This window comes from Armigeres subalbatus, chromosome 2, assembly GCF_024139115.2.
Source record: "Armigeres subalbatus isolate Guangzhou_Male chromosome 2, GZ_Asu_2, whole genome shotgun sequence".
Taxonomy (NCBI): Eukaryota; Metazoa; Arthropoda; class Insecta; order Diptera; family Culicidae; genus Armigeres; species Armigeres subalbatus.
The window spans coordinates 236,532,426-236,558,918 of NC_085140.1; the positions used below are offsets into that span (position 1 = coordinate 236,532,426).

Sequence of the window (26,493 nt, forward strand, 5' to 3'; positions counted from 1 at the left end):
CCAAGACGATTTTGTGACAGAAGGTCCGGAAACCCATAGTGTTATATACCAATCGACTCAGCTCGACGAATTGAGATGATGTCTGTCTGTGTGTATGTGTGTGCGTGTGTGTATGCATGTGCGCAAAATAAAACTCACTCATCTTTTAGGCATTTATCTTGATCCGATTTGTTTGCAATAAGTTGCATTCGACGGGGAATCCTGTCCCATTGTCTCCATATACGCACATACAGACATTAGCTCAATTTGTCGAGCTGGGACGATTGGTATATAACATTATGGGTCTCCAAGTCTTCTATCAAAAGTTCGGTTTTGGACCGGTCCTATAACCTTTTTTCCGTATACGAGAATACGAAACACATGAGCAAGAAAATAGCACTTTATGGGGATAGATTCCATTGATTCCATCAGATTATTTTACAATAATTTTGATGCATTGAAGCAGATTTCCGATTGTGATTTTATTTTTTGAGTGTGATATATATATATAGCCTTATACAAACACTTCCTACGTGTATGAGGAAGACATAAAACAAAGAAAAGATTTTGATTTGGCATATATTAATGAAAATAATCAATCCCAAACATTTTTTGCTAAAAACCTCAACTTGAATCAATTGCTGAAGGTCAGATATGTTTTTCACTGTGCAAACACATTATTTACCGTATTGTGCATTTAGAAAGCCATTTCTTCCCGGACCGATACTTTCGTATCAATACAGACTACTGGATAAAAGGTTCGTTTACGCAAGTCTCTATTTATAGATCCACGAATAATGCATAGCCTGTACTACCTACATGTCGGCTCAACGGCGACATCGCCGCGACAAGCTGAGTAATGTGCAATAAATTACCGCCGCGCAGCCGACTTCCAAAGAGAGTATAAACGACACCGAGCGGTGAAGCTATTTTTCCTTTTAGAGGTGAAAAGTTTTGTGTTTTATCTCTTCCCGGCATGAATCGATTGGGAGTCTCGGAGTCTGTGGGTGGAATGACTTTTGTTAGCGAGATGCGATGTGCGAGCGCGCGGTTGGTTGAGAATTTCGCGAGATCGGTTGATGAACCTGTTGACTATTTGATCGAGAATCACGCGACTGAGCATGGAGAGAATACGGAGGGTTCATTTTCGCGACGTTTTACGCGGCGCCGGTGCCGCTTCGGACCTAAGTGGACAGTTTTCAGTTCGATTTGAGTCACCGGCAGAATCGGTCGACGCTAGTGCGCTGGCGCTGATCAAAACTTGTAAAGCAGTCACTCCATGCCTTAAAACGAAAGAGCTTAATCGCTGTCACCACACGCAAAGTACGTAGGTGTCGAACGTTCCCACTCATTCGATCAAGCAGTCTCTCGCGCGGATCTGTTCTCGGGTTGGGTCCGTCCGTAGATTGAAAAGACCTTCGCGCGACAGTCACCGAGTTCGCGGGTTGATATTTAATTGAATGAATTTCGAAAACTCCGCTTAGTTGAGTCGTACTCGTGGAACAGTGAACAAGTGATCTCTCTCCGGACTTGCCGTGACGGTTCGCGCAGCTAGTGTAGTGTACCTATAAATTACCTTCTACTAAGAAGATTGAGGAAAAAGTGATACTTTTGTGGCGTTTTTGTGGAGCAACTGAAACGAATTACCTCATCATAGCAATCTGAGAGAAGTTGCGGGTGAAAAAAGCAAATAACAGCGGAGGCGGAGAATTTTCTGAATAGATTAGCAAGTGCCTACTTGATGCGGATGCATGGCATGTGATGCAAAGTGCTGAGCTATAAGTGATTAAATTAATTGAATACATCTGAGAAAAATTTACAAAAGTGATTACAAATCGATTAAAACGATTGGGGTGAAAGTGTTTACAAGATGGGAATAAAAAAGCGTGATGAACGGGATAAGTTGAAGAGTCAGAGTTTGATTGACTCTGAAAAAATAATTCACTCTGTAGCTGGTGGAACGGAGCTCAGTACAACTGGTACGGATGTACATCAGCAAGGTTCTTCCACGACATATACTAGCAGCAGCACTAGCAGTAGCAGTAAAACGCAAAAAGCGTCGTCCAGTTCAACTAGTAAAAATGTGATTGAACATGTGGCAGTTAGTGGTGCACACGATATGTCGCAAAAAATGAGTGAATCAAAGACCAACATGGGCGGGGGCACAAGTGTAAAAGAATCGCAACAGGGTCACAAGTTCAGTGAATCGAAAAGTCAGATTGGGTCGAAACAAATCGATAATATAATTCAAGAAATAAAGTATATAGCCAGTGACACGGTTGACTCAACAAAACGTATTTCAACCGTTCAAAAAGTCAGTGATAGTTCCAAAAGTGACAAAGAACTACGCGAAGCTTTGACCAATTTCGACGAAGTAGCGAAAGCAACAATATCAGACATTCAAGGTTCGACGAAAAGCCATATCAGTGGGAACGTGTCGAGTGTATCAAAAAGCATGTCCAGTAGCAAAATGGTGCAAAGTGGCAGCTCCAGTTCCACAGTTAATAACAGTGCCATAAAAACGCATCAGTCTTCGATGAGCAGTAGTGAAAAAATGATAAGTGATCAAAGTTCTTCTAGCGCGCAGCAAACGAGTAGTTCGTTAATGAAATCAAGCAACATGACATCATCGAAAACACAATCGTCATCCACGTCGAATACGATCCTGGATTCTTCAACATTCCATTCGGACAGTGCCGATATAAAAATGTTAAAGTCAGATTCCAATGCAAAAGACACAAAACTGACAATCGGGAGTCAGTTAAGGGACTTGGGAGGAGATCATTCCATTTTACAACAATCTAGCACTTATCACGTTGATGGTTCAGGCGGAAAGCACTATGCCGACAGTCAGAGCTACTCTATGGCGGAGAAAAATGCTCCAACAACAGAGATCATCTATGATTCTGCCGGTAATAAAATCACCAACACGAAGTCATCGTCAAAGTCTGCCCAAGGATTTTCGTCGTCAACATTCCAAACTAGTGGTGGTACATATATTGGACCCTCCGGTGAAAACGTGATTCAAAGCAGCTCTAGCACTCATGATTCTAAACATGCCACGTCCAGCTCATCTACGTACATGTCCACATCCGCATCAGACCAGAAGATCTCATCGAGTTCCAATAAATCTATCAGTGCTCATCAAAACACAAACTTAAAGAGTTCTGTAATAGATTCCACGTCTCTAGAAAATTATAAAATCCAAGACTCAAGTCAGCAAGTAGACAATAACATGTTAACTAGAGACGTCTCCGCGCATACAATCAGCAGTTTGTCTTCAGCGCATGACTCTTTGGGAAATACGATTCAAAGCACGCAATTAGCCACAGAATCATCTCAAGACACTTCCTCACACCTGAATCAGCATGCTGAAAGCACTAAAACGTACGAAAGTTCTTCCCATTTTGAGAAAATGGACGAGAAAAGTAGCTCCCGCAAGAAGGTCACCGATTTCTACGAGCAGCGCGAATCTAACTCCTCCATCCTGAAGCGCAAGACCTACGACGAGAAGGTGAGACGCCTTAATCTGATCGACCAGAAAATTGTCCCCAAGGATGTGATTATCCAGGATATTCAGGATGACGTAACAAATGTCACGCGAACATCTTTCGAAGCGAAACTGTTTAATCCGAAAACGAAACGTTGGGAGCTGGTTGACCAGAAAACCATCCTCGAAAAGGACATCACTGTTTCTATTCCCGAGGAAATCGTTCACGAACTTGAGGTGGAACGCCCCGAACTGGCGAACATTACAACAACGATCCAATTAACCAAGGTATGTGCTATAATGTTGATTTTTAGTTCCATTCATAGTTTCTAACAATAACATTCTAATGTGCAGGTTTATGATGCGAAAACTAAGCAATGGACGACAGTAGATCAGAAAAAGCACACAGATGTGCTGGAAAAAATAAGTTACCTTGAAGAAAGCAGGGGTCGCACCGAATTGAATGAGTCGGAGCGAGTAAAGAACCTGCAGTCTATTGACACAGTTGTAAGTACTTCACGCTAGGCCAATGAGAAGACGTGAGCCATGTCTGAACTTCATTGCATTAATTTCAGGATAAAGTCATCATCAAAGATAGAAGTGATCTTAATAAGCTGAATCGGCAATCCGAGAAAGTTGTCAAGGAGCAATGCATCTGTGAGATCTGTACCTGTGGGTGAGTATTTATGACCGACGAACGACCACGCAAATGAATTCACCGAGAAACGTACCTCAATGAATAACGTCCACGCTCTGACTCGACGACGCCAACGAGTGCCGAAGCCTCGGGCACCAAAGCGAAACCTGTTTTGCCAGTCAACTACAGCGCACAGTATAACACTCCCATAAATGGTCAATTGAGATCGCCTCTGTACATCGACGGGATTAGCCTCTGAGGAACTAGACCGCTGGGGGCGCTGTAAGCGTTGGTGAGCTGTGATTTGCATGACGTTGGTGATGTTCCATTTTGGTCATGTTCGGTATGATCATTGGTGGACCGTTGCAAACTGGGTGTTGATCAGACAAACTGTGGCGTTGGCGGTTTATAGATACCGAGTCTACTTGTGTTGTTAATTTACATTTTCAGTGCGATCGGCTGCATGACATCATCGTCGTCATCATCGCAGATCGTTTACAGGCCATGTCGTCATCATTTAGGTTTTCTGTTTTGTTTACTCATTCTTCGTTTTTTTTTGCACTCGGCCGTATCCTATGTGGTCGAGCCGGCTGCAACTGAACCGGTGGAATTAGGCTCTTGTGGTTTAATACGTGCAGTGGAAACATAATGATGTAATGAAGGTTGTTTGCTACAATTTGGGACCTAATATAAATATTATACTGCGTAAACTGGAGCTAGTTTATCCTCCGATGGAATTCGTAGTATGTCTGGTAATGATTTTATAAATGTTATCTTTCTAAGTTATATTAAGAGACATATTAATTGCCTTGTAATGTATTTTGGTTTTTATCACCATGTTCGAGGAACGCTTTAAAATTGGTTAATAATCGTGGTTTCGAAGGTACTATGGCAACATTGAATATATTGAATATATTGCCTATAATTGTTTCCAAGGTACAATTTTCTAACACTTTTAGCGCTTGCACTGTATGCTAAAGGGTGGCTGGGTATAACTTTTATTTATTATCATAATAGCTATGATAAATAATAACTTGATGCCAATCCCCTTACATTATTTTCATTTTAACACAATATTATTATGATAAATGGCATAATCTGAATAGACTGTAACCAAATACCGTGTGCAATTATATTTCGGACGCATTCAAACTTCGGACACCAGAATTTATATGGGAGTATTTTTGAAATATTTCTCTTGAAATGTGTCATTGAGCTCATTCAAAATACAGCATGTTTAAATTCAATATTAATACACTTCAACCATAGTTATTTTAAAACGATTGTTTATTTAAATGTTAAATGACAGATTATGGAGGAAAATTAAAACTTTATCTCCCGGTTTTATTTTAATTTGCTGTCCGAAGTTCGAGTTTATAATGTCCGAAAAATGAATCAGTGCGTGCAAGTGTCCGAAGTTAGATTTCAACAGGAGTCTCAAGTTTCCAGTGATAGTAAATGTTCTAGGCTGAGAGGACTGAATATTAAACAGACATTCATATGTTGTGACCCTTACGTTTTGGATTTGGTTGTGTTCAAAAGGAATTAGTTAATAGTTTGTGTGATTAGCCCGTGTCAATCTCACAAATCCCTTAAGCGTCCGAAATATGAATTTGCACGGTATGAATCGGCAGTGACCTGCCAAGGCCTTGACTAAGACACTGCAATTCTGTTTAGACAGATTAGCTAAATAGTTTGCTACTACCGGAGATGGTTCTCGGATATACAATTTTGTTTGGCGACATGAATCCAAACTACTCCAAAACCGTTTAAACTGAGTGGAAGCCCAAGAGCTAATCAAACGCTCATATTGGAATAGCTGGCTCAGGATATTTGTTTCCACTTTAACACAATATTTAGTAATATGATAAATTGCGTAATCTGAATAGGCTGTAATCAAATATTCTTTATTAACAATATAGTCCACTTTTGCTAAAAACAGGCGAACATGACTAAAGCACTACAACGAATGGCGGTCGAACTAATTTATCACAGCAACGCGTGGCAAATCGTTGCCTTCATATCGGCGCGTTGAGGCGCACCGTATCTTCCATTTAATCGATTCTTTTTATTTTTATTACCAGACTAAGGCCGGAGTGGCCTCTGCAGTATAACGGGCTTGGTAGTCATATGGCTACTGCTTCTGCCTCATACGCAGAAGGTCGTGGCTTCAACCCCAGGTCCGTTCCATTCTCCTACTTTGTATCTTTCTCTATATTTCTCATGTTCTAGCAATCGCTAGAACTGGAAATGGACTTCCATACCGTTTCCATTACAATTCCTATACCTTAAAACTTGAGTATTCTAACCAGGGATGCTAAGAAATCGCTTCTAGCGACAAAGAACAAGAGAGTAACGGTCCACCAGAGTAGCTTGTGTTCGTTCTGATATGCGACTACCAGTTACTCGCTAAGCGTAACAGAGAGAGAACAAAACGTACGAGAGCAACGTTAATCATGCCATGTGACCGACTCTCCTACCTCCTAGAGTCGTTTAGTCATAAGTTGTTACAGACAAGATTAATCCTTTGTCGTGGTCTCCAGCGATTCAGCCTTGTTCGCTTGGTTTTATACGTAGGGAGTAAACGTTTGTCGGAGAGTGTTACACTTAGCGAATAAAGGCAATCTTGTCTTGTTCATTTTATGAACAAGTTCAGCTTTTGATGATTAGTACATTTGGGAAATCCCATAAAATTCACTGTAACTTCTGAATGCATGGTTCGATTTTAACCTAATTTGGAATACACATTCATTATTAATGGAGCAACTTATGAATGGGATTAGAGGCTCCCACGCAATACAGCGGAACGGCGACGGAAATGGCAGATTTGATACTTAGCCCATATATTTTTCGTCAAATTCCGCTGAATTACCTTTAGGGCTTCATAGGTCATATGGTAAAGAGGGAGGGACTACTGTAGAAAACAAAGAATTATGTGTAAATTCTGAACACGTGGGTCGATTGCAAACAAATAAGGAACATATATTCATGGGTGGATTTCAACTAAATTGGGTATACATACATTCTTTATTTTCTGAAGACGATTATGGATGAGTGGGTAATTAAGTAACGTATGATTTTTGAACGCATTTCAATCACATTAAAATCTCGTAACTTTTTTTTCAATGGTTTGTATCATTCTTCTTCCCCGCAAGATACATGCTCATACATTGGCGGGCAAAGAAAATCTTTCTATTAATAACTGAGGAAAAAGCGGCCTAAGCTCCAGATGGAATTTAGAGCCATTGAAGATGAGAAAGAAAACGAAGAAGATGAAGGATTAATCAGAAGAACAAAAAATGACGCTCTGAAACAATTGACAAATTCACCCATATAAAAAACATTTTGATTTCGTGATTTGTTCGTGATTAGTTAGTACCGTTTTGACTCAAATCCCGAACAAACTCATATTCCGAACAATCATAACATGGAGATCTATATATATATATAACATATATAACATATATATATAAACAATTTTTCACGCCAGGCGTACAGATTAAGGACTTTAGAATCGTCTATAATGTGTTAACAATGAAATTTTGTATTTTGGTGCATTTAAGGTGATGTTTGGAATTCGAATCAAAGAGACAGTTTTTAACAGAATAAAATTATTCATCATTGATACATACAACCAATAAAATATAATTACCAAGCGCGTATATTCTCTATTCTTGCACTACCCGATAGAAACAATTGGTCAACAAAAATATTTTAATTGAAAGTGTTCTGAATATGAGTCAAAACGGCAATCGAATTTAATCTAATGGTACTTTTGGAGCTATTTGCGTGAAAGATAGCACAAACAATTTCAGACTACTATGTTGCACTGCACGTATCAGTGATGCTCTCAAAGGAGTTTAGCGATCATGACTAAAGATACTCAACCTCTATTCAAATCGATAAGGTACTAATTATTGGGGCGATTAATCAAGACGCGGTTTTCATTGAGTGAAAGCTCCTGAGTACTCCGTTTGGCCTTGAGAGCGTCCACAAATTACGTAACGCTTAGAGGGGGATTGAGCGAAGTGTGACGTTCCATACAAAATTTTCAGATGTTTCATACAAAAAGTGTGACATAGGGGGAAGGGGGGTTGAAAATACCCAATTCTTGTGATGAATAATTAATGGATCTTCCCTATGTAGATTTTCTTTTAACCTGCGCTTAATAGGGAAGAGCCATAATCAGTATAAAATGGAGAAATAATTTTCCTCATACTAATTTGCCTACAAACTTAAAACGTCTTGTAATAAATCAGTTTTATTCAAATGCAGGTAAATTTTCGGAGGACACTCATGATAACATGCTAAAAAAAAAATAGATGACAAGCCTGTGGTGGTAACAGATTGCATTGAATTTTCACCCGTAAACATCCGTAAACCCGTACATCCATCGGATTGGAAATCCTACGATTTGTATTCCGATGGCAAGGGATCGACTTGTGTTTGAACATTTATAATATTTCCAGTTTGAGTCGGGTTCTGGTTGAATATAATATTGCACTCCAGGTGCTGGTTCGGTTATAAAATTAACACTAAATTTGCCATAAGAAAAGAGTTTCAATATGTTGCCTTATGAAAATGATTAAAAAAAGTGAAGTTAGTTCGAACCGTGGACGTCGGGATCAATAGGCCTGCATATAGACCGCATGACTATCGACGTGTAAATGAAGCACTGTTAGTGGAATAATCATTTAAAGATTGGCGCCAGTTGTGAATTTCGAAAGTCCAGTTCATAAATAAATACATCCGGTTTGAATTGTAATGTGAAACCAAACCATCTCTTTCCCTACTGTGCACTTCAAATAATCTGAAAGTTGTTTCTATCTAAATTTTCAGCTACATTCACTGCAAATGCTTAAAAAATTCACGTGAAACTTACGTGTCCGGTAAATTAGAAATCTACGGGAAAATTAGGTAAAAGTTTTTTTTTCAGGTTTCCATCTGATGCAGATTTTTAGGGGTACATTCATTTCTTCGATAGGTTATTGCGCGTGATGAACCTAACCTTATATTTTTGACAGGTACTGGTCCTGTTGTAAACGTTTCGGACTTATAATTGTTGCCTTTCTCGTATACAAAGTATACGTAAAGGCTATATGTTCTAGTCTAGTCTAGTCTAGTCTGCCCATGATCGCATATTTGTAACACTAGCATTTTTGTTCATTTTGTAAAAAGCCTGTGAATCGTTCAGAAACCTCAATTTACTGCATATAATCCCACAACAGTAAAATAGGCTTTACTATCTTGCTTATCTGTGGTAAGCTGGAAAAAATTGAGGTTGTGGGGAGGATGGACAAACGATTTACTAAATCAACCAAAATGCAAATGTTACAAATATGCGATCATGGACAGTAGTCTAGTCTACACATACACAGCCAGTTCGTGAAAGAATCCTGGAAAGTGATAGATTCGACGACATCTATCACTTTTCTTGTCATTATTAATGTTTGAAGTACATCATAAATGCAGTTCAATCATAAAAGCGGACAGGCCTACTGTGCAGTGTTGTTAAAAATTATTATGGATATCAATGCTCAACTTGACTCTACATTTAAGCCGTTGGGATTGACATTGCAAGGAGGATTAATATACACTCCTTGAGTCCTCGAAGTCTTGGAATGGGACACAGTTTTTAGTCTAGTGCCTTGGCTTATACAATGATTGACAAAAGTATATGTAATTCCTGAATGTAATACAAACCTAGCTGATTGAAATCGATTCATGTGCTTGGAAGTGATACCGAATAACATATTCATTTTCGAAAAACCGCTCCCACCCCACTAAATGAGCACCTCATTCATACCCTCTCCATCTACTAAAAAACCCACTCGGCCCTCTGAATAATCGACCTCTTGATATAATTGATGTATTCCAAATTTGATTGAAATCTACAAATGCTTTTAAAAGCAATACTGAATCATTGGTTTTCTAAAAAAAAATCCACTACCGACATATCCTCCCTATTTTCTAAAACAGAAATAATTAGCTTCGTGATATAGAGAATATGTAGTTTAAATGTAGTTAAAATTGATTAATGCGCTTTTGAACCACACTAAATGAAGTAAAACCCATCCACACCATACACCCTATATCGCCAGCTTATCATCTTTGTCGCTCTCTTATTTCAACAGCGAACAAGCTTACTCCTCTCTTGTTACAACTTACGATTCTATAGTTAATCGCTGAGTGTTACACTCTCCCATAAACCTTAGTCGCTAGCGCATGGAGAGCAAGTTTATTCGTCTTTGTTTTGAATCCAGAACAACTTTGTCGGATGAGGCACCTTACTCTCCAGAGGCTACGAACAACCGCATGCGCCGATTCACTTGTTCAATAACAAAGCGGTGGAACGAACAATCGTGCATCGACTCATGTTCGCCAGCAGTGCATCCCTGATTCTAACAGTAATCTGCTAGAATTGAACTATAGAGCTCGTTTCATCCAATTAGAAATTCCATCAGTTGCTTTCTTCTATCTATCACATTGGTAGCTTGTTAACCAAGACGGACCTCTGCCTCTCAAACCTAACCCAAAAATTACAACAAATTCCGCTTGAACTCGTGGCAAGTGCAGAGGTATATTCGGCTTGCAGTGGGCGAGTGATTGCATCATCATTTCCTCCCCCTTCCCTACATTGACTTGCATTCTGACGTGGCAGGCGCCAGTATGACCTAACAAATGAGATCACCAGCACTTGTACATTGAAGATGTGTGCTAGTCCCAAGCAAACATCTGTTGGTTCCCTGTGCAAGAACAGCTGATCTGGTCATAATGGAGTAGCAACTACGGGCAGTCAATCAAGCTCAAGCTCAAAGCTCAGACTAAGGCCGGAGTGGCCTCTGCAGTACACAAAAGTCTTCGCCTCCTTGTTTTCGTAGGATCGTTGTCGAGAACCATTTTCACCGAATTACTGTCCGAAATTCTGACTACGTGCCCGGCCCACCACAGTCTTCCGATTTACTTTAAAATTGAAATCTTTGGTATAACTAATGTTGTACAACTTTGACTCCACCCGACCCAGGAAATTTCCTGGGGGCGGAGTCAAAGTTGTACAACATGTCGGAGCGTGTATGGAGCCCCTAAGATCCAGACACACAATTTTAATACTATGTCTGAAACTCGATTTGTGCAATTTCAATACATGTAAAAGATTTAGTTCGAAAAATGTATTAAAGGGTAACCACTTTCTTCGGTGAGGTTTGATCCCACGAAACCAGTACGCTAGACACTAGACAGGTATTAGAACGCCGGCTCCAGGGGCACGTTCACCCCAATTTGGGAGATTTGTGCCATCGCCTTCACATCCTTTCTCATCACGCACTTGGCGGAAAAGGAAGTGAACAAAAAGGAAAGGATTGAATTTGGTTTGGTTTGGATAGGATTTGGATTGGATGTGGATTGGATTTGGATTGGATTTGGATTAGTTTTTGATTGGATTTGGATTTGGATTAGGTTTGGATTGGATTTGCATCGAATTTAGATTGGACTGGATTGGATTTGGATTGGATTTGGATTGAATTTGAATTGGATTTGGATTGATTTTTGTTTGCATTGAGATTGGAGTCGATTTGAATTTGATTTGTATTGAATTTGGATTGGTTGGACTTCGACTGGATTTAGATTGAATTGGATTGTATATGAATTTGGTCTGGAATTGGATTTGGATTTGCATTAGATTTGGATTAGATTTAGATTGGATTTGGATCAGATTTGGATTTGGATCAGATTTGGATTGGATTTGGATCAGATTTGGATTGGATTTGGATTGGATTCGGATTGATTTTTTAATGGATTTGAACTGCATTGACATTGAAGTCGATTTCGATTAGATTTGAGTTTGATTTGTATTGAATTTGGATTGGATTGGATTGAATTTGGTTTGGTTTGAATGTTGATTGGATTTGGATTGAATTTGGATTGGATTTGGATTGGATTTGTCTTCTTCTTCTTCTTCTTCTTCATTGGCATTGCATCCCCTACTGGGACCTTGCCGCCTCCGGGCTTAGTGTTCATTTAGCACTTCCACAGTTATTAACTGCGAGGTTTCTAAGCCAAGTTACCATTTCTGCATTCGTATATCATGAGGCTAACACGATTATACTTTTATGCCCAAGGAAGTCGAGACAATTTCCAATCCGAAAATTGCATAGACCGGCACCGGGAATCGAACCCAGCCACCCTCAGCATGGTCTTGCTTTGTAGCTGTGCCTCTTACCGCACGGCTAAGGAGGGATTGGATTTGTATTGTATTTGTTTTTTTTATTCCTTTATTTATTTTATAGGCACTCTGTGTTACTTAACCGCTACTGTGCCGAGATCTATTGTGGTATTCTGCAGCCAGCATCCACACAGAATCTATTTTTAGATTTTTCCATTATTCATTGTTGTTGTCGTTGCTGGTCCATCTCGTCGTGAGTCCATTGTGTTCGTTTTGTCCATGTCGTGTATCCAATGATCGTTGCATTGTCCGGTTGCCATTTATCCGGGTAACGTTGGAGGAATGCCTCCGAGAAGAACAAGTTGTCAGTCGTCATCAGGCAGCTGTGACGGTGAGGCGTGCACCCCAATACGGCACCGCATAGGCTGCGCATCCGGCGACTGACGAGGGTTTTGGTGGAGGGGCTGGGAATCGAACCCATGACCATTCGCTTGAAAGGCGAACGTGTAGCCAACTACGCTACGGGACCCCCCTTATATTGTATTTGTATTGGATTTGGATTTCCTTTTGATTGGATTTAGATTGGTTGGACTTGGACTGGATTTAGATTGAACTTGGATTGGATTTGGATTTGGATTGGATTGAATTTGGTTTGATTGATTCAGATTGATTTTTGTTTGGGTTGCATTGAGATTGGAGTAGATTTGAATTGGATTTGAATTTGATTGTATTGAATTTGGATTGGTTGGACTTCGTTTGGATTTATATTGAATTTGGATTACATTTGGATTTAGTTTGGTTTGGTTTGGATAGGATTTGGATTGGATATGGATTGGATTTTGATTTGGATTGAGTTTGAATTGGCTTTGGATTAAATTTGAATTGCATTTGGAGTAGATTTGGATTGGTTTGACTTGGACTGGATTTAGATTGAATTGGGATTGAATTTGGTTTGGTTCTGATAGGATTTGGATTTGGATGGGATTTAAATTTTATTTGGATTGGATTTGGATTTGATTTGGATTTGATTTTAATTGAATTTGTATTGGATTTGAATTGCATTGAGATTGGAGTCGATTTGGATTGGATTTGAATGTGATTTGTATTGAATTTGGATTTCATTTGGACTGTACTTAGATTTGTGCTTAACTTTGGACTTGGACTGTATTTAGATTAAATTTGGATTGGATTAAATTGGGTTGGAACGGATTTGGATTGGATTCCTCAATCCAAATCCATTCCTTTCCTCAATCCTAGATTAAACTGCGCACATTGGAAATGTGTTCCGAGAGTATGTTGAAATACATGTATTCATCTGCTTGTCATGTATTTGTGTTTTCATCATGTTTCATGCCAGAAACTTGAACTAATTTACCATCCAATTCTGGCTGAAGTTAGAGAATTTGTCAGGAATAGGCAGAGATATGGCTATTTCCGAGAAAACTGCTCCAGGAGTATTATGATAGGGGAAGGTGGTCGGTTGTCGGCACCCTTTTGTTTTTGGTCCGTAACTTCTGTCCAATTGCACAATTAATTATTATTTATTATTTTTGGTTATTAAATTTCTAACTTGAAACACATGAGTTTTAGAGGATTAAATACAGCTGATCGATAGACAGAGGGTGGAGTCAGCGCACTTTAACTAGACTAAAAGCATCAATGTATGCAGCGTTGAAAATAAGCATCCAATCATTGTAATTATGAATGCTGACGTTATAATATCAGATAGTAGGCAGAGTTCTAAAGCTGTATGCTAAATAATAAGTAATTACCTACAATAAGATTTACAATTGGACTTCCTCGTTGATGCATTTTGCAGCATTCAGCAAGGAAAATTAAATCTATCTAGTCACACACTTTGATAATTTTATAGTTTGGTGTGTACAATAAGAGTCGCTTATTCAACTAATGTTTGCTTTTTTTTGCATTTCCAGTCGTCACAATTGCTTCAACTGCGGTAGTGGAACAACTCAGAAAACGTCGTCATCAAAGCTTGCTACTGTTAGTACTACAGAAAACTTCTATCAGCAAGGTAGTTCTCTAATATTCATGTAATTTAAATTTGTGTTTCAAGTACCATTTTTTCCAGAATCCTCTCAAGTTAATGAAGAGAGCACGTTTGTTCGACGTCGGACTTGGACAAAAGAAGACGCCGAGGATTATCTAAGTCGCGTGGAGTCTTCGTCCATTGAGCGAAGCAGCACTGAACAGAACGTCTCCAACCGGAGACTCACGTGGACCAAAGAAGATTTTGAAAATGTTGACATTGCAAGACTGAAACAATCCAGCGTTGTAATTGAAAGACAACAGCCCATCCGTCATGAAGATAACTTGAAACCGGAAGGTGATTTTGTGAGACCAGAGAAAACGTCTTTCCAACCGGCAGAAAGACCTAAACAAATTCGTCCAGAGGATAATTTACGAACCGAAGGAATATTTGAAACTCCTGAAAAGCCAAAATATCAGCCTGGTGAAAGACAAAAGCCAATCCGCCATGATGACAACCTTCGACCGGAAGGAGATTTTGAGCGCCCTGAAAAGAGTCCATTTAGGCCAGCCGAACGCCCGAAACAGATTCGACCAGAGGACAATCTGAGACCAGAAGGAGCATTCGAGTCTCCCGACAAGCCCAAATATCAGCCAGGCGAGAGACAAAAACCAATTCGACATGATGACAATCTCCGACCTGAAGGAGATTTCGAGCGTCCTGAGAAAAGTCCATTTAGACCAGCTGAGCGTCCGAAGCAGATCCGACCAGAAGACAATCTTAGACCAGAAGGTGCCTTTGAGTCTCCTGACAAGCCAAAATACCAACCCGGTGAGAGACAAAAGCCAATCCGACATGATGATAATCTCAGACCGGAGGGTGATTTCGAACGTCCTGAGAAGAGTCCATTTAGACCAGCTGAGCGTCCGAAGCAGATACGCCCAGAAGATAATCTGAGACCAGAAGGCGCCTTCGAGTCTCCCGACAAGCCAAAATATCAACCTGGTGAGAGACAAAAGCCAATTCGACATGATGACAATCTCAGACCGGAAGGAGATTTCGAGCGTCCTGAGAAGAGTCCATTTAGACCAGCTGAGCGTCCGAAGCAGATCCGACCAGAGGACAATCTGAGACCAGAAGGCGCCTTTGAGTCTCCCGACAAGCCAAAATATCAACCTGGTGAGAGACAAAAGCCAATTCGACATGATGACAATCTCAGACCGGAAGGAGATTTCGAGCGTCCTGAAAAGAGTCCATTTAGACCAGCTGAGCGTCCGAAGCAGATTCGACCAGAGGACAATCTGAGACCAGAAGGCGCATTTGAGTCTCCTGACAAGCCAAAATACCAGCCCGGTGAGAGGCAGAAGCCCATCCGTCATGATGATAACCTCAGACCGGAAGGAGATTTCGAACGTCCTGAGAAGAGTCCATTTAGACCAGCTGAGCGTCCGAAGCAGATACGTCCAGAAGACAATCTGAGACCAGAAGGCGCTTTTGAGTCACCGGAAAAGCCAAAATATCAATCAACCGGGCGAGAGGCAAAAACCAATTAGACATGATGACAATCTCCGACCTGAAGGAGATTTCGAGCGTCCTGAGAAAAGTCCATTTAGACCAGCTGAGCGTCCGAAGCAGATCCGACCAGAAGACAATCTTAGACCAGAAGGTGCCTTTGAGTCTCCTGACAAGCCAAAATACCAACCCGGTGAGAGACAAAAGCCAATCCGACATGATGATAATCTCAGACCGGAGGGTGATTTCGAACGTCCTGAGAAGAGTCCATTTAGACCAGCTGAGCGTCCGAAGCAGATACGCCCAGAAGATAATCTGAGACCAGAAGGTGCCTTCGAGACTCCTGACAAGCCAAAATACCAACCCGGTGAGAGGCAGAAGCCCATCCGTCATGATGATAACCTCAGACCGGAAGGAGATTTCGAACGTCCTGAGAAGAGTCCATTTAGACCAGCTGAGCGTCCGAAGCAGATCCGACCAGAGGACAATCTGAGACCAGAAGGCGCCTTCGAGTCTCCTGACAAGCCAAAATATCAACCCGGTGAGAGACAAAAGCCAATTAGACATGATGACAATCTCAAACCGGAAGGAGATTTCGAGCGTCCTGAAAGAGTCCATTTAGACCAGCTGAGCGTCCGAAGCAGATCCGACCAGAGGACAATCTGAGACCAGAAGGCGCATTTGAATCGCCCGAAAAGCCAAAATACCAGCCCGGTGAGAGGCAGAAGCCCATCCGTCATGATGATAACCTCAGACCGGAAGGAGATTTCGAACGTCCTGAGAAGAGTCCATATAGACCAGCTGAGCGTCCGAAGCAGATCCGACCTGAGGACAATCTGAGACCAGAAGGCGCATTTGAATCTCCCGAAAAGCCAAAATATCAACCCGGTGAGAGACAGAAGCCCATCCGTCATGATGATAACCTCAGACCGGAAGGAGATTTCGAACGTCCTGAGAAGAGTCCATTTAGACCAGCTGAGCGTCCGAAGCAGATCCGACCTGAGGACAATCTGAGACCAGAAGGCGCATTTGAATCGCCCGAAAAGCCAAAATATCAACCAGGTGAGAGACAAAAGCCAATTAGACATGATGACAATCTTAGACCGGAAGGAGATTTCGAACGTCCTGAGAAGAGTCCATTTAGACCAGCTGAGCGTCCGAAACAGATTCGACCAGAGGACAATCTGAGACCAGAAGGCGCATTTGAATCGCCCGAAAAGCCAAAATACCAACCCGGTGAGAGACAGAAGCCCATCCGTCATGATGATAACCTCAGACCGGAAGGAGATTTCGAACGTCCTGAGAAGAGTCCATTTAGACCAGCTGAGCGTCCGAAACAGATTCGACCAGAGGACAATCTGAGACCTGAGGGGGATTTTGAACGCCCTCAACCATCAGTTTACCATCAATCAGAGCGATCGCAAGTTATTCGACGTGAAGATAATCTTTTCCTTGAAGGGTCGTTCGAGAGAACCGAAAAAACTATTTATGTGTCTGGTGAACGTTCAAAACCTATTAGACATGACGACAACTTGAGACCGGAAGGCGACTTCGAACGTCCAGAGAAGGCTCCATTCCGACCAGCTGAACGTCCAAAACAGATCAGACCAGAAGACAATCTTAGACCAGAAGGAGCATTCGAATCTCCCGAGAAGCCGAAATACCAACCAGGGGAGAGACAGAAGCCTATCCGTCACGATGATAATCTCAGACCGGAAGGCGACTTCGAACGTCCAGAGAAGGCTCCATTCCGACCAGCTGAACGTCCAAAACAGATCAGACCAGAAGACAATCTTAGACCAGAAGGAGCATTCGAATCTCCCGAGAAGCCGAAATACCAACCAGGGGAGAGACAGAAACCTATCCGTCACGATGATAATCTCAGACCGGAAGGCGACTTTGAACGTCCTGAGAAGGCTCCATTTCGACCAGCTGAACGTCCAAAACAGATCAGACCAGAAGACAATCTTAGACCAGAAGGAGCATTCGAATCTCCTGAGAAGCCGAAATACCAACCAGGGGAGAGACAAAAGCCTATACGTCACGATGATAATCTCAAACCGGAAGGCGACTTTGAACGTCCTGAGAAGGCTCCATTCCGACCAGCTGAGCGTCCGAAACAGGTCAGACCAGAGGACAATCTTAGACCAGAAGGAGCATTCGAATCTCCCGAGAAGCCGAAATACCAACCAGGGGAGACAAAAGCCTATACGTCACGGTGATAATCTCAAACCGGAAGGCGACTTTGAACGTCCTGAGAAGGCTCCATTCCGACCAGCTGAACGTCCGAAACAGGTCAGACCAGAGGACAATCTTAGACCTGAGGGAGATTTTGAACGCCCTCAACCATCAGTTTACCATCAAGCAGAGCGATCACAAGTTATCCGGCGCGAAGATAATCTATTCCTTGAAGGATCATTTGAGCGAACTGAAAAAACCGTTTATGTGGCTGGTGAGCGTTCGAAACCTATTAAACACGACGACAACCTAAGACCGGAAGGTGACTTCGAACGTCCAGAGAAGACTCCATTCCGTCCAGCTGAACGACCAAAGCAGGTCAGACCAGAGGATAATTTGAGACCAGAAGGAGCATTTGAATCTCCCGAGAAGCCGAAATATCAACCAGGAGAGAGGCAGAAGCCTATACGTCACGATGACAATCTCAAACCAGAAGGCGAATTTGAACGCCCCGAGAAGACTCCATTCCGACCAGCTGAACGTCCGAAACAGGTTAGACCGGAGGACAATCTTCGACCAGAAGGTACATTTGAATCTCCCGAGAAGCCGAAATATCAACCAGGAGAGAGACAGAAACCTATACGTCATGATGATAACCTCAAGCCAGAAGGAGACTTTGAACGCCCTGAGAAAGCTCCATTCCGACCTGCAGAGCGTCCAAAACAGGTGCGTCCCGAGGACAATCTCAGACCTGAGGGAGATTTTGAACGTCCTAAGCCATCAGTTTATCATCAAGCAGAACGATCACAAGTAATCCGTCACGAAGATAACTTATTCCTTGAAGGAACCTTTGAAAGAACCGAAAAAACTATTTATGTGGCTGGTGAACGTTCTAAACCAATTAAACACGACGACAACTTGAGGCCTGAAGGCGGCTTTGAGCGTCCTGAAAAGGCTCCATTCCGACCTGCTGAGCGGCCAAAACAGATTCGTCCAGAGGACAATCTTAAACCTGAAGGAACTTTCGAAACGCCTGAGAAACCGAAATACCAACCAGGCGAGAGACAGAAACCTATCCGTCACGACGACAATCTCAAACCGGAAGGAGACTTCGAAAGACCGGAGAAGTCACCATTCCGACCAGCTGAGCGTCCAAAACAAGTTCGTCCAGAAGACAACCTCAGACCAGAAGGAGCATTTGAATCACCCGAGAAGCCAAAATATCAACCAGGGGAAAGACAAAAACCCATACGCCCCGATGACAATCTTAGAACGGAAGGAGATTTTGAGCGTCCAGTGAAGGTTCCATTTAAGCCAGCTGAACGCCCGAAACAGATTAGACCAGAGGACAATCTTAGACCAGAAGGCGCTTTTGAGTCTCCCGAAAGGCCAAAATACGAACCAGGTGAAAGGCAGAAGCCGATACGTCATGATGACAATCTCAAACCAGAAGGAGATTTTGAAAGACCCGAGAAGTCACCATTCCGACCAGCTGAGCGACCAAAACAGGTTCGTCCAGAGGACAATCTTAAACCAGAAGGAGCTGAAACACCCGAGAAGCCCAAATACCAACCAGGTGAGAGACAGAAACCTATCCGTCATGATGATAACCTAAGAACGGAAGGAGATTTCGAACGTCCTGAGAAGGTTCCATTTAGACCAGCTGAGCGCCCGAAACAGATTCGACCAGAGGACAATCTCAAACCTGAAGGAGCATTCGAGTCACCTGAAAAACCAAAATACCAACCAGGTGAAAGACAGAAGCCTATTCGTCACGACGATAATCTCAGAACAGAGGGAGATTTCGAACGGCCTGAAAAGGCTCCATTCCGTCCAGCAGAGCGTCCAAAACAAGTTCGTCCGGAAGACAATCTAAGACCCGAAGGAGCATTTGAGTCACCAGAAAAACCAAAATATCAACCTGGTGAGAGACAAAAACCCATCCGCCACGATGACAATCTTAGAACGGAAGGAGATTTCGAGCGCCCTGAGAAGGTTCCATTTAGACCAGCTGAGCGTCCGAAGCAGATTCGACCAGAGGACAATCTCAAACCTGAAGGAGCATTCGAGTCGCCTGAAAAACCAAAATATCAACCAGGTGAAAGGCAGAAGCCCATTCGTCACGACGACAATCTCAGAACAGAGGGTGATTTCGAACGGCCTGAAAAAGCTCCGTTCCGTCCAGCAGAGCGTCCAAAACAAGTTCGTCCAGAGGACAATCTCAAACCGGAAGGAGGCTTTGAACGTCCTGAAAAAGCTCCATTTAGACCAGCTGAGCGACCAAAACAGATTCGACCAGAAGATAATCTGAGACCAGAAGGAGCATTCGAGTCACATGACAAACCAAAATATCAACCAGGAGAGAGACAGAAGCCCATTCGCCATGATGACAATCTCAGACCTGAAGGAGATTTTGAGAGACCTGAGAAGGCTCCATTCCGACCCGCTGAGCGGCCTAAACAGGTTCGCCCAGAAGATAATCTCAAACCGGAAGGCGAATTCGAGAGACCACAACATGTAACAATCGGCAAGGTTGAAAGATCTCAAATAGTTAAACATGAAGATAATTTGCATATGGAAGGGGTTTTCGAGAGAACTGAAAAGTCTGTTTACATTGCTGGTGAACGTCCGAAACCGATTAAACCGGACGATAATCTCAGACCAGAAGGTGATTTTACCACTCCTGAGAAAACTGAATATCGACCAGCTGAGAGACCAAAACAGGTTAAACCGGAAGATAATTTGAAACCTGAAGGGTCTTTTGAACGCCCTGCAAAACCCGGTTTCCAGCCTGCTGAAAGGCCGAAGCAAGTACGTCCATTAGATAACTTGCGACCTGAGGGTGAATTTGAACGTCCCCAGCCTGTACATCTGGGTAAGGTAGAGCGATCGCAAATTGTTCGCCATGAAGATAACTTACATCTAGAAGGAACATTTGATCGCACGGAAAAAACAGTTTATATAGCTGGTGAGCGACCAAAACCTATAAAGCCTGAAGATAACCTCAAACCGGAAGGAGAATTTACCACTCCTCAAAAGACTCAGTTCCGCCCTGCAGAACGGCCTAAGCAAGTAATTCCTAAAGATAATCTGAAACCGGAAGGTTCATTTGAATCTCCTGAGAAGCCGAAATTCCAGCCTGGAGAGCGTCAAAACCAATTCGTCACGGCGATAATCTAAAACCAGAAGGAGCATTCGAACGTCCTGAGAAGGCACCATACCAGCCAGCTGAGCGTCCAAAACAAATTCGCCCAGAAGACAATCTGAAGCCCGAAGGTACATTCGAATCTCCCGAGAAACCGGTGTATCAGCCAGGTGAGAGACAAAAGCCCATTCGCCATGGTGATAACCTGAAGCCTGAAGGCAATTTCGAGCGTCCTGAAAAATCTGCATTCCGACCTGCAGAACGTCCGATACAAGTGCGCCCAGAAGACAACTTGAGACCAGAGGGGTCATTTGAAACACCGGAAAAGCCAAAGTATCAACCAGGAGAGAGACAGAAACCTATTCGCCATGGAGATAACCTTCGCACCGAAGGAGAGTTTGAACGTCCTGAAAAATTACAATTCAAGCCCGCCGACCGCCCTAAACAGGTTCGACCTGAAGATAATCTGAAACCGGAAGGTACCTTCCAAGTACCTGATAAGCCGAAATATCAACCGGGAGAAAGACAAAACCGATACGCCATGGAGACAACCTTAAACCAGAAGGTGAGTTTGAAAGGCCTATGGAAAAACCGGGCTATCAACCAGCTGAGAGGCCAAAACAAGTGAAACCTCAAGACAATCTTCATATAGAAGGCGAGTTCCATTCATTGAAGCAATACAAAGAACAGAAACAGCGTAAAGAAGCGGAGATTAAAGAGGTTCATGAGAATGGTATTTTGGATGGTGCTGTAATGGTAACCACTCAAACTGTGACAACGATTCTCAAAGGCGACAAGCCGAAACCTACAGGTAAAACAATAACTACATCTGAAACAAAAGACAATACTAGTCTGTCGCTTGCATCCGAACGGCACCAGAAACAAATCACTTCTTCAACTTCGCACATCCACCAAGCTGATGTGAATCAGCAGCATCTGGCTCAGAACATTATCGATTCGAGAACAATTCAGAATGTTGACGGACAGACTATATCTAAAGATACTCAAGAACGCATTCATTCTGGAACAGTTGAAAAGACTTCGATGAGAGGAACTTCGTCAGCGCATACTCAATCAATGAAAAATATAATTCAGGGTACGAACATTCAGGAACAACATGCAACGCACAAAACATCAAAATCGTCTACAGGTCAGCATATTATTCATACATCGGACACAACGTTTGGAGTTCCTCTTGGACATGGCCCTCATGATGTAAATATTACGTCTGAAACGATCAAAAGCACTAGGCAAGGAACTGACAATCACCATAATAATGTATCCTCGCAACATCTTACCAGTGGAAAAACGTCTACATCAACTGCTTATTCATCGTCGACCACATCCCAGAAGGTTATTCATTCTGGCGAACTCCATGAACACCACGGACATCATCAACTTCATACATCGAAAAATGTTGTGCCGCAATCGGATGTACAGCAGAAGATATCGTCACAACAACATATATCTGGCAAGACATCAGACCATAAAACGTCGTCTACCAGTCAGAATATTGTCTTCTCATCGGACGATTCACATGGTACACCTGCAGGACGTGCTACATCGCACGAGCATTATTCAGGATCGAGCGCTTCTTCAGCAAGTCAGCGTGTAATTATCGATGGGAATGTCGTCACGGACAAAACAGTCGCCCATCAGTCAGGACTCGAGAAGGTTGTTGAGGATGGAGTGGTTAAGGTTGATAAATCGTTCAATGAGAAACGATCGTCTGGATTCGATGGAAAAGTGTCATTGCAAGGCTACGACTCCACGAAAACCATCACCGGAAAAGAACGTTCGAAGAACAATATAATACATGGATCGAGTGCTCAGCAGGACCAGTACAGGAATGGTGTTGACAAAGGTGGAAGAACAGTAGTTGATGATGGTACCACTCAGGTGCAAGTAAAGAAACTGGTGGGAGGAAAATGGGTCACTAGAACCATAACTGAGAAGGTCTCCAATGCACACGATGTTCAATCAGATAAACGTAGTGCTGTTTCCAAGCAGGTCATCAAATCTTCCTCTAATAGTAATATAAGTCAGCATTCCAGTAGCAGCCAGAGTACGAAGCTCGTAGGTGGTAAACTGGTATATGTTAAGGATTCTTCTGATAGCACAGATAATTCGCATAAGACGGGTCGAAACCAACAACGTGGTAGTTCCAGTATTCATCTCGGAGAGGAAAATTCAAGCATTTCCAAGCATTCAACAACGTCCAAGATTATAGGGGGAAAATTGGTTCATGTAACAGCTAATGAGGGTAAGGGCAGCAATATAGCCTCAACAGTCAATGGGGCACATAGCAAGTCTGTAGATAATATAACACATTCCGGATCAACATCTGTGACGAAATCATCGAAGACAGAAAGTAGTGAAACGAAGCGAACAGACTCAAGCAAATCTCCCAGATTATGTCTCATGACTCCGCCACTCATGGTGACGAGAAGCTCTACAATCGAAAGAGTACGTTTTCATCGGAAAATGCCGGTAATTCTATATTATGTCGACAACAGCAATCCAATGTTCACCCATCGAACGCTAGTAGTATGAGCGTTTCAGGGTCCATCCAGCGGAAGAGCATCTCTAACCTGAACGACAGTGCCATGTATTCTACAACGAATCGAACCAGCTACAGTTCATTGCACCGTCGCGAAAAGAGTCTGCAGACTCTCGAATGCAGAACTATTTGAAAACCATAGAATCTGGAACGATCAACTCTCGCGCAAAGCTGCAACCCTGTCCTCCACCTACGTTGAACACGTCGACCAATGTCACCACTAGCAGCAGCACCATCGGACAGCATTCCAGCAACATGCAACAAACTAAAGTTTTGCGTGACTACCATGCTGCGTTGAACACGACGAAGAGCTCCACGAAGTCCAATGCATCCAGCATTTCGTTCGGAGATGATAACAGATTCCACGGAACAAGTTCGTACAAGATGCAGTATGTTCAACAGAACGACGGCCGATGCCCCGCCCATGCCATTAACGATAACCATAAGATTTCGAAAGTAACTAAGCAGCATACATACTACATGCACGATAGAAGATGATTCCGTTATTATTTCGACAATCCTGACAAAATGCCTATCGCATTAATAGCTGCTTGTTGATGCTTACTTTATATTGATAAAGTGAATAAATATGACAAAATATTCTGTGCTTGATGGATACTTTTTTATTTGTTAAACTAATATATGTTATACCAATTTTATGGCTTCGCTTTTGAAATAAAATAAATATACGAATGAAACTTCCGTTGTGTTTTTATTCGAGATACATATCCAAATGGATTTCAATTACAAATTCCTAAAATTCATTGAAGGTTCGCTTTATTAAGCCTTACGTCTGTTTGGAAACACGTCCGTACGCCATTGCACTAAAATCTCCTTAGATAAAGTCGGACCGAGATCTTACTTTAGGTTCCGTAGGTTCCTGTTTCGTAATGAAATGCAGCAGTAGTAGTAAAATTCTTCTTTATTTAATCATTTTTTGTTCTACAATTATTTTTTACATATACAGTGATCGGTCGGCTTGGCCTCCAACTCTGATTAGTTTTTTTATATATTGTTATATTGAGTTTTAAAATATAATATTTCATGACGGCCTTTAGGAGGCGTTATGAAATTAAAAAATTTAATTAAAAATGATAGATTGGAACTGGCGCCCTAATTGGAGCCTGATCCAAATGCAAGCAACGGACCCTAAACTTTTCTTTACACTCATCAAAGCGTTCATGTGAGATTTTTATCCCAGCCAGACGGTGGACCTCGGATGCTCTAGTCCTGGGAGGGGTATTGAGGATCATCCTCAGGAATTTGTTTTGGACTCGTTGAAGTTTGAGGTGGTGGGTTTTAGCGCAGCTCTCCCAGACCGGGATATCGTATTCGATCATAGGAAAGATGATTTGCTTGTAGACAGCAAGCTTATTTTTCAGGGACAATGACGACCGACGGTTAATCAAAGGATACAGTAGTTTCAACAAGACGTTACACTTTGTCACCGTCTTGTCAACCTGTTGCCTGAAGATAAGCTTGCTGTAGAGGGTCAAGCCAAGGTAGTCGGCCTCATTGGCCCATTCCACAGTCGTGCCATTGAGGATGATTTTACAGTCCCTAGGCGAAACATGTTTATGTGGTTTAGAGTGGGGGAAAATAATGACCTGGGTCTTCGCCGCGTTGATACAGATCTTCCAGCTGGTGAGGTACTCTGTCAGGGCATCCAGGCCTCGTTGGAGTTTTGCCACTACCCATAAAACATTTGACAGATAAAAAATTTCCTGATACACCGACGAAGTCTGTGTACGAACTGTTTTTATCTCCGACGAAATCGGGTGCCAATCAAGGTGTCGACGAAATCAACTGTTTATTCACCGACGAAATCGGGTGTAGTGAAAATCAACCATCATGAATGCCAACTAAATCTGGTGCTGAGCAAATCATATGCATGGACAACCTATTTAGTCGGGTGGCTCTTAGACATTATTTAGATTGACGTATCAATCGATGGATCAAGTAGTGTTTATATAGCCGATTTAATCGGGGTAATAGTTGATAAATTACATCTGTTTAGTGTATTGTTTACAAGTGAAGCAGTTGAGATCATTGCACAAAATATAATTATTAAAATTAGTTAGAAAGAGAATATCTAACATGTTATTTCCAAAATGCGTAGTGTGTGTATGTATGTGTGTGTGCAAAAAGTTCATTTTTGGCACTTATCGTTAGCTCGCAATAAATTTCGACGGAAATTTTTGGTTTCCATTGAATATTGGTCGGACTGGACTATTGACTAAGGATCAATTTCTTCACCCACGCTTAGTCACTAAACCAGGTTTAAGCGGGGTAAATACCGCTTTAGAGTTAAACCGGAGGTGAACAAATTGGCCCTAAGAGTCTTTGGTCAAACTACATTCTTTTATATTACTGTCTTGTAAACTTAGTAATAAACCTTTTCTTCACTACATGGTGAAATGATCGGATCAGATTATGAACTCTGAAGCTATGGCCAAAATAAATTTTTATTTCAACAGAGACGAAAAAAGGAAGATTATGGAGGCTGAATGGAACAATTTTCGAAGCCCTTCCAATCTTAAGTCAGGAATCTGTCTGGTGGGAATGAGCTAAAAGTGATCAGATTTCTATCTTTTTTTAAGTTTAATTCTTCAAAACTCTAAACTATCCACCTGGCGGTAATGGTGCTTTTCTCATTTTCCGATCCAGCCCATAATCAATAGAAATAGGACAGAAATCCTCTTCAAATGCAACCTGTTGCAAGGATAATTATCTAAAAGGTGAACTAAACTTTGAACGCGTTTTTGAAATATTCAAGTATTTTAAACCAACTACAGTTAAACCTCCATGAGTCGATGTTCTATGACTCGATATCGACTCATGGAA

At 42.0% G+C, this 26,493-nt stretch overlaps 1 protein-coding gene across 1 annotated transcript; it reads left to right on the plus strand.

The window, feature by feature from the left end:
- The first annotated feature begins 1,198 nt into the window (after positions 1–1,198).
- On the plus strand, positions 1,199–24,347 carry LOC134211933 (titin-like). Its single transcript, XM_062689348.1, is given in 12 exon segments — positions 1,199–3,757; positions 3,824–3,976; positions 4,045–4,145; positions 14,202–14,299; positions 14,357–15,774; positions 15,776–16,376; positions 16,379–17,970; positions 18,224–20,042; positions 21,260–21,613; positions 21,616–23,490; positions 23,493–23,741; positions 23,744–24,347. Coding segments are annotated over 12 exon segments (10,572 nt in total). The 5' UTR covers positions 1,199–1,849; the 3' UTR covers positions 24,148–24,347.
- Positions 24,348–26,493: the final 2,146 nt, after the last annotated feature.